This window comes from Eleutherodactylus coqui, chromosome 2 (genome assembly GCF_035609145.1).
Source record: "Eleutherodactylus coqui strain aEleCoq1 chromosome 2, aEleCoq1.hap1, whole genome shotgun sequence".
NCBI classification, from domain to species: domain Eukaryota; kingdom Metazoa; phylum Chordata; class Amphibia; order Anura; family Eleutherodactylidae; genus Eleutherodactylus; species Eleutherodactylus coqui.
The window spans coordinates 207,344,648-207,357,510 of NC_089838.1; the positions used below are offsets into that span (position 1 = coordinate 207,344,648).

The 12,863-nt window shown below is 41.9% G+C and overlaps 1 protein-coding gene across 1 annotated transcript in view; it reads left to right on the forward strand.

Annotated features, from left to right (window-relative positions):
* Nucleotides 1-12,863, forward strand: part of BBS4 (Bardet-Biedl syndrome 4) — a 38,598-nt gene that overhangs the window by 11,139 nt on the left and 14,596 nt on the right. Inside the window, exons 6-8 of the mRNA XM_066592341.1 lie at nt 2,286-2,358; nt 4,038-4,091; nt 11,129-11,256. Of these exons, the coding sequence (XP_066448438.1) occupies nt 2,286-2,358; nt 4,038-4,091; nt 11,129-11,256 (255 nt within the window). The remainder of the gene's footprint in view (nt 1-2,285; nt 2,359-4,037; nt 4,092-11,128; nt 11,257-12,863) is intronic.

Below are 12,863 nucleotides of genomic sequence, written 5' to 3' on the forward strand. Positions count from 1 at the left end.
GAGTCTGTGGAATGCAGCTGACCATAGAATAAGAAACTCCCGAGTCCCACATGATATTTCTCCATGAAATTATGTCATCCACTTCATTCTCCTCTTTACATTATTTTACCAAGATTTGGGATACTCCTTTCTCCCCAAAAATGCAATTTCTGAATTTTATTGATTTCATTCAAATGAGTATTCCTCCATATAGGTATAAAGGTGAAGCAACCAGTAATACCACACAGTTTCTTAAGGTTAAACCAAATTTTATACATCATATTGAAGGTATAGATTTTATTAAGCAGAGTCACAGAAAAATATCCCTATCTCCAACATATTAGTATTATATTGGGATAACTGCATTCCCTGGGAGTAGGTAAAAAATCTGTAAATACTGGAGTCTTCCCCAGAGGACAAAGTGCCTCAGCTGAGTGACTGAAAAATAGCTGTAAGACCACCTTTACATGAACGTATGCATATTTGCGCACACCTGAGCACTGCGTATTTGAGGAATGAATGATGTTTTATTGTAAATGCATCGGGGTATTTTATTGTACCTTTTGCGCCCACAAGCCATATTCATTTTCGCACGGCAAACAAAGATGCACAAATTGGAATGGGTAATTAGTCTGAGTTCCAGATGTGTTCTTGCACAATTATGTAGTGCTTCACGCATCTCCTAGTGTATTTTGCGCGCATTTGAGTATCCCCATTAACTTTTATGGGAATTTTGGGTGCAGAAATGCGCAGGAAAATAGAGCATGCTGCGTTTTATTTTTTTTTTAAATTTTTGCTCAATTAAGATATGCAGTAAAAATGTGTGTGTGAACGAACCCATTGAAAGCAATGGGTTCTATTCTCTGTGTATTGCACGCTCAAATTGCCCGTGTGAAGGGGACCTAAATGTCTGGAACCGACTGATCACAGGAATATTGAAGGTATGAAAACATAATTCTCAGTTTTCATCCCCTCCAAACAAAATTCCTGAATAAACCATCAAAAATCTTAAAACTTATCCACATTGGTGGGTTAGCCAAAAAAATATAATAGAGGAAGAAGACAGATATTAATTAACGCTATTCTATTTGCAATGGAAAGTGAGTTTGTTTTTTTTTAAACACTACTTTCCTTCTAACTTTTACAACTAGCAGATATATTTTTCCCCAAGTATTGGATAGATTGATCAGAAGCAACTACATGTACAAGGACAAACATAATGTCATCAGCATATAAAGATATCTTCTTCTTAAACTCACCAAACTCAAAACTGATCGCTCCGCCATCTTTGTCATTCAACGTTTTCATCTACTTTGTGTTTTAAAGCAACCCACCAGGCCTGGAGAAATAAAGATGGCTGCACCAGCTTCTATGACTACCTGATGTACACGGTATATTACTATGTATCATTAGTCCAAAGACACTACACTGGCTCTGACCATGTGAGCAGTGCTGGCCCGTCGGAGCAGCATGTAGTGTCTTAGTCTACTGATGCATACTAGTACACCAGGTATAAAATTTAGATAAACGTCTCACCTTCAGTCGCTGTTAAGCATTCCATATGATCAATTGTCGGTTGCAGTGAAGCATACTTACGTCATGCCACTCGGTCCCGGTGGTTACACTTGACTTTGAAGAAAAGCAATGTGGAGGAAAGGGACGTATCACAGATGTATGCTTTTACTGCTTTATTCCAATAATTGTGCTTAGTGAAACAGCAAAGAAGACGCGTTTCGATTCACAGAATCTTGATCACCTCTAGTACACCAGGTAGTCAGAGAAGTAGTGCGACCATTCTTGTTTGTCCAGGCCAGCAGAGTCGCTTTAATTCTTCATTTGTTTGTCAGTCAGTGGAAACATTCTGTACATACAGAAGCTGAAAACTCCAACTTAACTAGTCTCATTCACAGTAAAGTGGTGGATACAATTTAGTATTCAGTCTGTGCAGTTGTGAGCTAAACGGACTATACTCTAGAGTCTAGACTGCTAGAGCTTACCCATACTGATACAATGTAAGAAATCAACAGGCAATATAATTAATTGCCGATTGTCTAAACCAGATACCATGATATTCACTTCTCATCTGTAACAAATATTTGGTCTGTGTTGAAACTGTAAACCAGTATGTATCTATTCCCAGGCGGCAGAGATGTTGAAAAAGGTGAAAATATGAAAAGGAAAGAGTCTTAGAAAGTTACAGAGGTTTATATTATACTGTACTTTTAATTACAGAGAACCTCATTTGTTGATTTTTAAATGATTAGAACGTCTTATGGATGTCTTTTTTTTTTTTTTTCTTTTTCCAGATTTTTGCTGGGAAAACACAGAGCAGCTGTGGAGGTTTACAATGAGGCGGCACGACTGAACAATAAAGATTGGGTATGATGTGAACCTCTCCCTACATACTATTTTAAGTACATTTTAAACCTGTTCTTCCAGGTTGCAATGTTTGCCAATGTATGCTCTTATTTTTCTTTACCCTTTAGTTTAAGGCCCAATGTCCACGGGCGGACTTGAATTGCGATGATCCGCAGTTCAAGCCGCACATAGAGAAACATGGGTAAATCGCAGCATGCAGATTTGTTTTGCGGACCTTTAGGTCCGCAAAATAAATCGCAGCATGCTTCATTTCAGTGCGGTTTCCACACAGACGGCTTCTATCTAAGTCAATGGAAGCTGTCCAATCCGTAGCCTTTCCGTAATTGAATTATGGAAGGGCTGCGGATTCCGCGGGAAAGCAGGACTTGAAAAGAAAATTCCACGGCACATCCGCAGTGAAGAAAATAGAAGATGCGGTCGGGTAAGCAGAAGCCCTGCAGTGTCCACAGGGAGGGTTGGATTCTGCTGCAGTCTCTTGAATGCGGAATCCGATCCGCCCATGGACGTGAGGCCTAAGTCCATATGGAACAGAGTTGCTGCAGATTTGTGTTTGTAAAATCAACATTGGAATACAGTAGAAGCAAGTGGATGAGATTTTGTAAGTCTCACACACATGCTGTAGAAAGTTTCCGCATGGAAATTGACTTGCGGTGCAGATTTTAAGGTCTCCAATATGACAATTTTTTTGTTGTGGTTTTTCACAGCGACCTTCACCCATTACAGTGTAGCAGGGGGAAACCTGCAGCAATGTTTCTCTAGTAAGCTAGTATGAATATTAACTTTTTTTTGTAATATAAACCTCCGAATAAAAAGGCTGTGCTCATTTGTTGTAGATAATCATGATTAACATGGATGAGTTAGTTGAACATACATCCTTGTGGTCTGGCCTTCTTTCCAGTGCTATATTCATTCATTGTTTTGATCAGACACTAATTTAGCTCCTTATATGTGACACTACTAATACTGCAGGGAAGAGAGGATGAATATTTGGGACAAGCACTCTGTGATTCAGGGCAGGAGTATAGAGGGGTTACCAGCTCTTTACTGGCTCCTAGAAATAGGAAAGATTTGGTCAGGTCTAAGGCCACCTGCACACGATTGGATTTGCATTGCGGAATCTGCAGCTGGTCTCCGCACCGCAGATCCACAACAAATACCGTTCGTAACATGTTATGGAAAAGTGCTTCTTCCTGCACATGAGGGGAAATCAATGGCAATTTCCGGTGGCGAAGGAAAAATTGCAGCATGTTCTATTTTTGCATGGATTACACGGGACAGCTTCTATTGAAGTCAATGGAAGCTGTTGACCCACGGCCCTTCCGCAATTGACATTGTGGATAGGTCGCAGGTATCCACATCTTCATCGCCTTGCGACTGCATGGGAAAAATGAGTATTTAAAAAAAAAAGTCTGTACTGCGCATGTACGACCATCCGTAGTACAGATAACGAAGAAAGGACAGGTACACAGGGGTCGCTGGCTAGGGTCAGAGCTAGATTACGCTACAGGCCCCCACAAGCGGAATCCGGCTCTGCTGTTTGCAGGCGACCTAAGGGATGTCTAGAAATGAAATGTAGAAACCTAAAATAAACTGTTCCTCTTCTGAGGTTTTACTGCTGCTTTAATATTAAATATGACATATCCTTTTTTTATTTATTCACACATGCATTTTTTGTTTAGGAAGTCTGTCACAATTTGGGAGTTTGTTACCTGTATCTGAAAGACCTCAGCAAGGTAGGACTTGTGAAATGGAGGTTTGTGATCAGCTGGTTTGCTTTACTCTAGAAATCACTGAGGCAGTGGGAACTTACTATTCAAAAAGGCCCTTCACAGATAAGCACCCTTAAAACTTAACTTTTAAAAATGTAAACCTAAAACCTACATGCCATATAAAAGATAGACATGAGATACAAAGAAACAAAAGGTATTCCCCCTGCGTCAGTAACCAGGGTCACTCAAAATGACCCTCTACAAGGGCTCACTCATTGGGGAAACCAATAATGAATACATAAAGGCAGGCTATAGGAGGCTCCCAGTAGGATGAACACCCCAGGAGGTAGAGTTATGCTCCTAGCTAGAGTGCGCAATATAGATAGTGCCAAATATATCACCAGGCACTATAAGAGAATAGATAGGTGCATCAATTAGATGGAATCAGTTCCAATGCATCTAGCATGGTAGATATAAGGGATCTCGATAACCCACATTCTTGCGACCTCTTCCTGCCTATCAATAGAGTGCCAGGTTGAGCCACTAAAAGAAGAACCACCCTATGTTAGGGCAATAAACTGATACTTCCAGACTTCGATGAAGCTAGAAGGAACTGTCTTTATCTAGGATCTTACTAACCTGATTCTTAGAATTGAATCTGATGAGCAACATAAATGGTTGGACACGTTTCAGTCAGATATCAGACCTCATCAGGAACCTAATAGAACTTAAGTTAAGTGCTAATAATGACCGACCACTAGATTAGATGCACTACAGATACCTGAGGATCTACTCTAGGGTAACCAAATAAATTAATTTTACTGGTAAGCTGCTTGTATACATAGATTTCACTATGTGATGAACCATGCTAAAGTAATCCTAGGTCCAATCGCCCCAGGTCACAAGTCCAATTCTCCCAAGCCCAAGAAGAGCACCGAATTCAAAATAACAAAGTGGCAGCACGGACAGCCCTGATGGTGGACAGCCTGCTTGTTTGTTTGTATGTCATATCTATCTTTTGTATGGCTGTGGGTTTGCTTTACTAGGTTTTTGGAAACCCTCCTATTTTTTTGAATCTTCAGCAAATTGTAGTGTTTCTCATGTCCATAGAGTGGAGAAAGTATCTTAAAGCATATGTGCACATTTTATGGAAAAAAATAATAACCTTATCTGTTATTGTAGTCCAAGTTTCACTATATTTTAGACTGATTATTGTATTGCTCATTTTATTTTCAAGACCTGCCATCCATCTTCTTAGTCGTCTCGCCTGTGTCCCCTACCACCTCTCTAATCCGCATATTTATTAAAGCTGTGATATTTGTGAGAAAATGAATAACAGAAGTCTGCTTAGGGGTATATAGTATCATGTGTGTGGCAAACTAAGTTACTCTAGCCTCAGATGCCTCTACAGTGTTTAGGAGTAATGCATGGCTGTGGAATCGGATAATATACCTAGCTTGTTGGTAGTCTATAACCATGGAGCAGCAGCTCTATTAACCTTGTGCTCATAGGTTTGCATAGGAAATGTGTACACAAAACTATTGTGTATATGGTTAATCACAACTATTTGTGGAGTTGCCAAAGTTTGTGTAAAAGCCCTTAAAGGAGTATTCTGAATACTGGGCAAAATTGTTTCCACTCATCACCATTATTCCAAATGTCCATCTAAATCATCAAACTGAACCCCAGTACCTTTTTTGCTAACTTGCGCCACCACTGCTTTCCAGGCAGCTTCTGATTTTCACATTACTTGAAACTCCATCTCCCACAATGCCCCATTGCCAGTTACTGACGAGTTTGCATTCACAACTGTACAAACTATGTCGGCATTATGGAATTTGAAGGCACTGAACATGCCTGACCAGTTAAACCACATGGCATATAAATTGTAATCGCTGGATAGCAATGGAGAGCTAAGCGTGGTCCTTGGGAGTCCTGAGATATTCACCAAGTAGTAATTTGCTCTTTGTGCATTTTTGCTAACTTCTCTAGCGGTCACACCAATCTTATTTCACAAAATGGATTGCTGTGTGTAAGTTTGAGTCCCCTACTGCCTTATAGCCTTTTTACACGGGACAATAATCACTTACAATCATTCAGAATACCACGCTGCGGCGGGAATTTGAATGATAATCGACCCTTTGTAAAAGCATGCAGCGACTGAACGAGAATTGCTCAGTTGTTCAGTTTCTGCATGCAGATAATTGAATTACGATTAGTTCAGTATAGACAGTAGTCTTCACTTCTGAATGATTGTCTGCTTGCTGTGAATGGAGGCAGGCAGGCTGAGAACGCTCCACCGCTGCCCTGCCTCCATGCCGGCAGCATTGTGAGCGATGCCAGTAATATTCACTCCTGTGTAGCAGCACAGGAAGGAGCGAGCTTCACTGGGACGAGCTGCTGGACGTTATTTGCCTAACAGCTCGTCCCATATAAATGGACCATTAGGCTCTCTTCATACTTTATACATATATAGAACAGAATAAATTGCTCCACAAGTTTTTGTATGGTTATGCAAGTAAGGTATTGTCTTTATAGGACATATATGTGCAGTGGGTCCAAAATAGTGAATTATCGTGAAACTTGGCAAGCTTTAACAAAAAAAAAGGGGTTTGGCACCATGTTAGCCAGTAGAGCAAAGTGTGATTGCTCTCAGTGAGAAAAACCAAGTAATCTTGTAGATATGATAGCTTTTAATGGCTAACAAAAATACTTGATGCTACAGCAAGCTTTTGGGTCTTCTATCGATCCTTTCCTCAGGCTAAAATGAAACTGGTTTGGATGGGGCACATATGTAATATACAAATGCGGAGAGGACACCCCTCTTGGTTGAAATACAAATGTACATTTTTCCTTCATCAGGGTAGGAAAAAAAATAATATAAAATTGCCCATATGCACAAATAATACATATTTACACTACAACTATACACAATGTCAAGTATATAAATAGGTATATCTGTAATAGAGTATGCACATATACAATATTGGGTAATTACATAGATTTGACCAGCAAACTAGTTACTCCGAAACATAGTATCTTCCAAATTTTACTACAGGATTCAAATATACATCTAAAAAGCTTAACATTACCAATAGTAGCTGCTCTTGAATTATCTAAGTGACAAAGGATATGAAGAGGGAAAAGGAAGCCCCCTATCCTGGAAAGGAATAGTTGAATGGAGTCTCAACCTCTGGGAGCATCCTATGAAGGTAAGTATAACAGTGCATGAGTACTGAATCAATTAACACAGAAATTAAATGTACTCCTGGTAAGTAAATTAGTTGAAGGAAAAAGATTACACGTCAACTATTGCACATAATTGAAAGACTAATTAATCTTAACGTACTCCATGTTTAGTCCTCTGGTGGACATGTAAATACAGATGATCCACTTTTGTTTTTTAAAGGGACATAAAAATGCTCTAAATGAGTTGCTGCATGCAGCTTCGGAGAGGTGGCTGATTAACCCTTCTGCCATATATAGATTCATAAGTAAAAGGCAGATTTCAATATAATACTTAAATGACACAGTCAGTACAGGACCCATATAATCAAGGGGACACAATAACTGAGTATAGCAGCATCACTGTGGTTTTATTATAACTATAGCAGCAATGAAGCGGTCCATTTGAATTGCTACTATAAGTGTAGCAACAGACACGCAAAAAAGTTAAAGGAACACTACTTGCTCATAGCTATGAGCAGGCCAAACATTGCGGCCAGAACCATATAGCTGTATACTGGCCGGGTTCTTTAAATAGCAGACCATGACAACCTTATAGAGAAAGTAAGTTGTCACATGAGCAGGGCTTGTACTATGTGACCTAAAGTCAAATGAAATGAATATAGATGCTGAATATTGCTAATCATGTTCTAGTGTAGGTCTAGAAGCTCACATTTCACCTCACAAATGGCCTTATAGTACTGAGAAGTATACTACCGTCTCATAGTGGTAAGTAAATAGTATTCCTTTAAGTTTCTTGTAGGTCCATTACTACACTATATTCAGATATTGGTTATGATTAGCTTATGAGTCCTTTACTGATCGTGCCATCTAAATATTACTAGATTGACCCGATGTTCACTATGGAAACATAAATGTTTACCTGCGTGTAGCAGTGCTAAGTGTGTACATCTGCGCGTAGCTGTGTGGGGTGGGTGCGCGCGCATAGCATTGCGGAGTCCCTTTCTGTATTTTTACTCTGACTGGACACCATCTTGGAAGCCCTGCCAGCTTTCCCCACATAGATTCCCTGCTCTCACCCGATGAGGGTCTACCTGGCAGTTAGCGCTGTGGACTCAGAGAACCACCGACAGAGGGAGAAGCGCCGGAGCCCTGTGCAGGAAAAGGACTCTGTTAAGCGCTTGGGGAGTGCTTTCGCCGACTTTCTTCTGGTTATAGAAACCTCTCCAGTGGATCAGCTGTGCTTCGAGCGGTGAGTGATTCACAGGTCCGCGTGAATTAGTTGGTGAGGGGAACAGCAAGCAGAGCTAACGGCTGTTCAGCCTCATATCAATGTCTCTTAGCAACGCTTCACTCTCCCTAACCGCGTGCCCATAGACTTAACATTGGGAACTTTGACCTGCTCCAACAGGTGACTCGCTGTATCAGACTCTCATTTCAGAATTTAATGGCGGTGGTGAAGATGTTACAAATCCATTGACATCAAAATCGCCCACAAGAGGTCTCACAAAGGAGTCAAAGAGTGGTGCAAGAAAAAGCCCTCTAGGCTTTTTTTATATTAGATATTGAAATCTGCCTTTTACTTGGGCACCTTATCGGAGAACTACAAAAATATTAAACTTTAGAAAGGCAAAGTTCGGTTGTCTTAGAGATGCCTTAAAGGGGTTGTCCCGTGGCAGCAAGTGGGGTTATACAGTTCTGTATGGCCATATTAATGCACTTTGTAATGTACATCGTGCATTAAATATGAGCCATACAGAAGTTATACACTTACCCCCTCCGGTGCTGGCGTCCTCGTCTCCATGGCGCCGACTAACGCTGTCTTCTCCTCCCATTAGACGCGCTTGCGCTGTGCGGTCTTCTGCTCTGTTGAATGGGGCCGCTACGGTGTGCTCGCGCCGGAGAGCTAGTCTGTGCATGCGCAGAAGACCTCGGCAGCGCGAGCACGCCGTAGCGGCCCCATTCAACAGGAGAAGGAGAAGGCAGCTTTAGTCGGCGCCATGGAGACGGGGACGCCAGCACCGGAGGGGGTAAGTGTATAACTTCTGTATGGCTCATATTTAATGCACGATGTATATTACAAAGTGCATTAATATGGCCATACAGAAGTGTATAACCCCACTTGCTTTCACGGGACAACCCCTTTAACCTTACTCACTGGGACAATGTCCTCATAAATAACAGTATAGACAATAAACAAGATGCAGAGAGATGAAGTAAATTCTCCACTAAATGTTACCAGTTTGACCTAAAATGGACAAGTCGCCAGGTCTTGATGGCATCCATCCCTGGATTCTAAGAGAATTAAGTAACGTGATAGACAGACCATTGTTTCTTATATTTGAGGACTCTATATTGACCGGATCTGTTCCACTGGATTGGCACATAGCCCATGTGGTGCCAATATTCAAAAAGGTGGTCAGAAACTACAGGTTGTTAAGTCTAACTTCAGTTGTTGGTAAATTGTTTGAAGGGTCTAAGAGATGCTATCCTGGAGTACCTCAGGAAAAATAGCTGTATAACTCCATATCAGCATGGGTTTGTGGAGGGTTGTTCATGTCAAATCAATCTGATTCTATGAGGAGGTAAGTTCTAGATTGGACCCCCGAGAGTCATGGGATCTTGTATATCTTGACTTTTCCAACTCATCTGATACATTGTGGCATAAATAGTTGGTATATAAAATGATAATGCTTGGTCTGGGCAAGAATGTGTGTAAGTGGGTAAGTAACTGGCTCAGTGATAGAAAGCGAGGAGTGTATGAGTATACTTGACATTGTGTATAGTTGTACTGCAGATATGTATTCTTGGTGCATATGGGTGATTTTATATTTTTCTTGTTTTTCAAGCATGACAAAGGATGTTAAATGTCCAGGCTTGCTAAGTTTCATGATACATTCTATGGTTCCAAAACAGTGAATTATCTGTCCAATAAAGACAATAATTCACTTGCATAACCATACAAGAAGCCTGTGGAGCAATTTATTCTGTTCTATGTAATTTCTGCTAAGACTCCTACACTGTAGTAGTTGTACTAACAAAGTAAAGTTCTTTGAGCCTTGCTGTATTGCCATCAAGGACCTGACACAAACCAGTACACTTGCTGATATGCAATATGTCCAACTAATAAATTCCTGGTGGGAGGGGATAAGTTTTTTTGTACCTTTTGGTATTTTATAGTTCATTTTTGAACTTTGAGGTGCAGCTGGTGAATTGATTGGAGATGTAAATGATACAATAGATGTGTATTTTTTTTCTTTGAGTTCTCAGTTTGAAGGCTGGGTTCACACTGGGCGGAATTGCCATGGAATTTCTGTATGGAAATTCCGCTGGCAATCTTAAGCCCGAGCCTAACCAGCAAAGTGGATGAGATTTGCAAAAATCTCGTGCAAACGCTGCAGAGAAGCTGTTGCGGCCAAGCCGCGCTGAAATTGACATGCCGTATGGAATTCAAAGCTGCGGCCTGTCCATTGCACCGCCGTTTTCGCAGCGGCCTTTCTCCTCTCTATGAGGAGAGATGGCCGCAGTGGAATACAAGCGGCCAAGCCGCTAACCTGCATTTCTGCTGCGGAAATTTCACGATATTTTCTATGCGGACCCGCTGCGGTCATGCCGCGAGATTTCTGTGGGATTTTCACTCCATTGGACCACAGCCTAATGCATTATGGACTCTGTATGTACCAGTGTTTTCCAGATTTACACAAAGCAAATCTTGCTCAGTTGAGATGCAATAGAGGAAAGTTCTTTTTGTAGATGCGTACAGTAGCTTATGTAGGAATATGGCAGTGGCTGCACCATTAAGTGGCTTCTTACGCCATTTGCTTTTAGACAGTTTTGTAAAACTACCCATTAAACTACTTCTATTTTCTCTACAGAGTAAAGAGCAGCTGAATCTTGCTCTTCAGTTGCACAGACAAGAGCTCAGCGCCATGACCCTGGGAAAGATCCAGCTTATGGAGGGAGACACAGAGGGTGCTATCCAGACCTACTTGCAGGCACTGCAGTGAGTATTTGCCTAATGTATCTGCTGCCCAAAAATATATTTTTCTAGCTGAATTGATTTCTGAAGTTCTAGATCCAAACGGATAAGATTAATACTTGCCTTATAATTAAAAGGTTTTTGGAGTTACTAAACTGATGGCTTATGCTTATAGGAAGTCTGTCACCTATTTTTGGCCTACAAACTGACTATACTATTCAATGTCTGTTATTATGTGGAATCGGTAGGTACCTTTTTATTTCTTTGCAGTGTGCTCCACTGTCGAGATATCAGTCTTTAGATTTATACTGCACCCTATGCAAATTAGCGGTGGGCGATTCATCACTATCTGCGGTCCGGGCTATCTACCTCATCATCGTTTTAAAAACCCCATCCCACGCTTAGTGACATCTCCAGCTCCACCCTCGCGAGACATAATGCATTCCACCGTTGCTGCTCTTGTGGAACACTGAGCGAGCAGGTGCATGCGCTGTGGGTCCTTCACAGCCCGGACTGACATCACGCACATAAGTCCTCATCAGTGCGGTGCAAGCACAGTGATGGTGGAATGCATGACATTTCCAGTGGGTGGAGCGCGGAATGAGGCGGTTATTCAACCAATGGAAAGCTAGAAAGCCTGGACCACAGGTAGTGGTGGACCGGGATAAATCTAAAGACTGATATCTAGACAGTGGATCCACGCTGCAAAGAAATAAAGGTATCTATAAATTCCACATAACAGTCCACCTTATATAGTATAGTCAGTTTGTAGGTCCAAAAATAGTGACCGACTTCCATTAGGTCTCATGTCCACTTGTAAATTAATATTTAAAATCCGCAGCGTTTTTCCTGCACGCGGATCCGCTCCCCATAGGGATGCATTAGACACCCGCAGGTAGTTACATACTTATACTTGCGGATGTCATTTTTCCCTGCAGACGCGGATCCGCGTGAAGGAAAAAATCCGGACCATGCTCCATTTGGTGCGGGTCCCCCGCGCAGACGGCTCCCGCAGGCTTCTATTGAAGCCTATGGAAGCCGTCCGGATCCGCGGGAGACCTAAAATCAGAATTTACTCACCTGCTGCGGGCCGTGCATGTCTTCCCTTCTTCCCAACCGGATCTTCTTGCTTCGGCCCGGCAGATGTGCTCGGCGCATGCACGCAGCCGGCGTGCTGAGCACATCCGTTGGACCGAAGAAAGAAGATCCGGCCGCGAAGAAGGGAAGACACGCACGGCCCACAGCAGGTGAGTATATTCTGATTTCAGCGCTCATGTCCGCGGGGCAGGAGGGACCCGCTACGGATTCTCCATGGAGAATCCTTAGCGGGCCTGATTTTCCCCGTGGACATGAAACCTTAAAGCGACCCTTCAGTCAGGGTCGCTATAATGGACAGAGCTGTGATCTGTAACAATTGTTAAGCTACTGCGCCTAATCTGAAGTAGTCTGGGACAAACCTATCTCATCATTGGTTCAGGCCAAAATTTGTATTTCTGGTAGTGGCTGTGCCTGGTAAACAATAAAGATCCCCTTCAGTCAACTGATTGACAGGGGCGCTAGATGTTGGACCCTCACTGATTTGATACTAATAGGCTGTCCTAAAGATAGTACAAAAGGAACCAGACAGCACA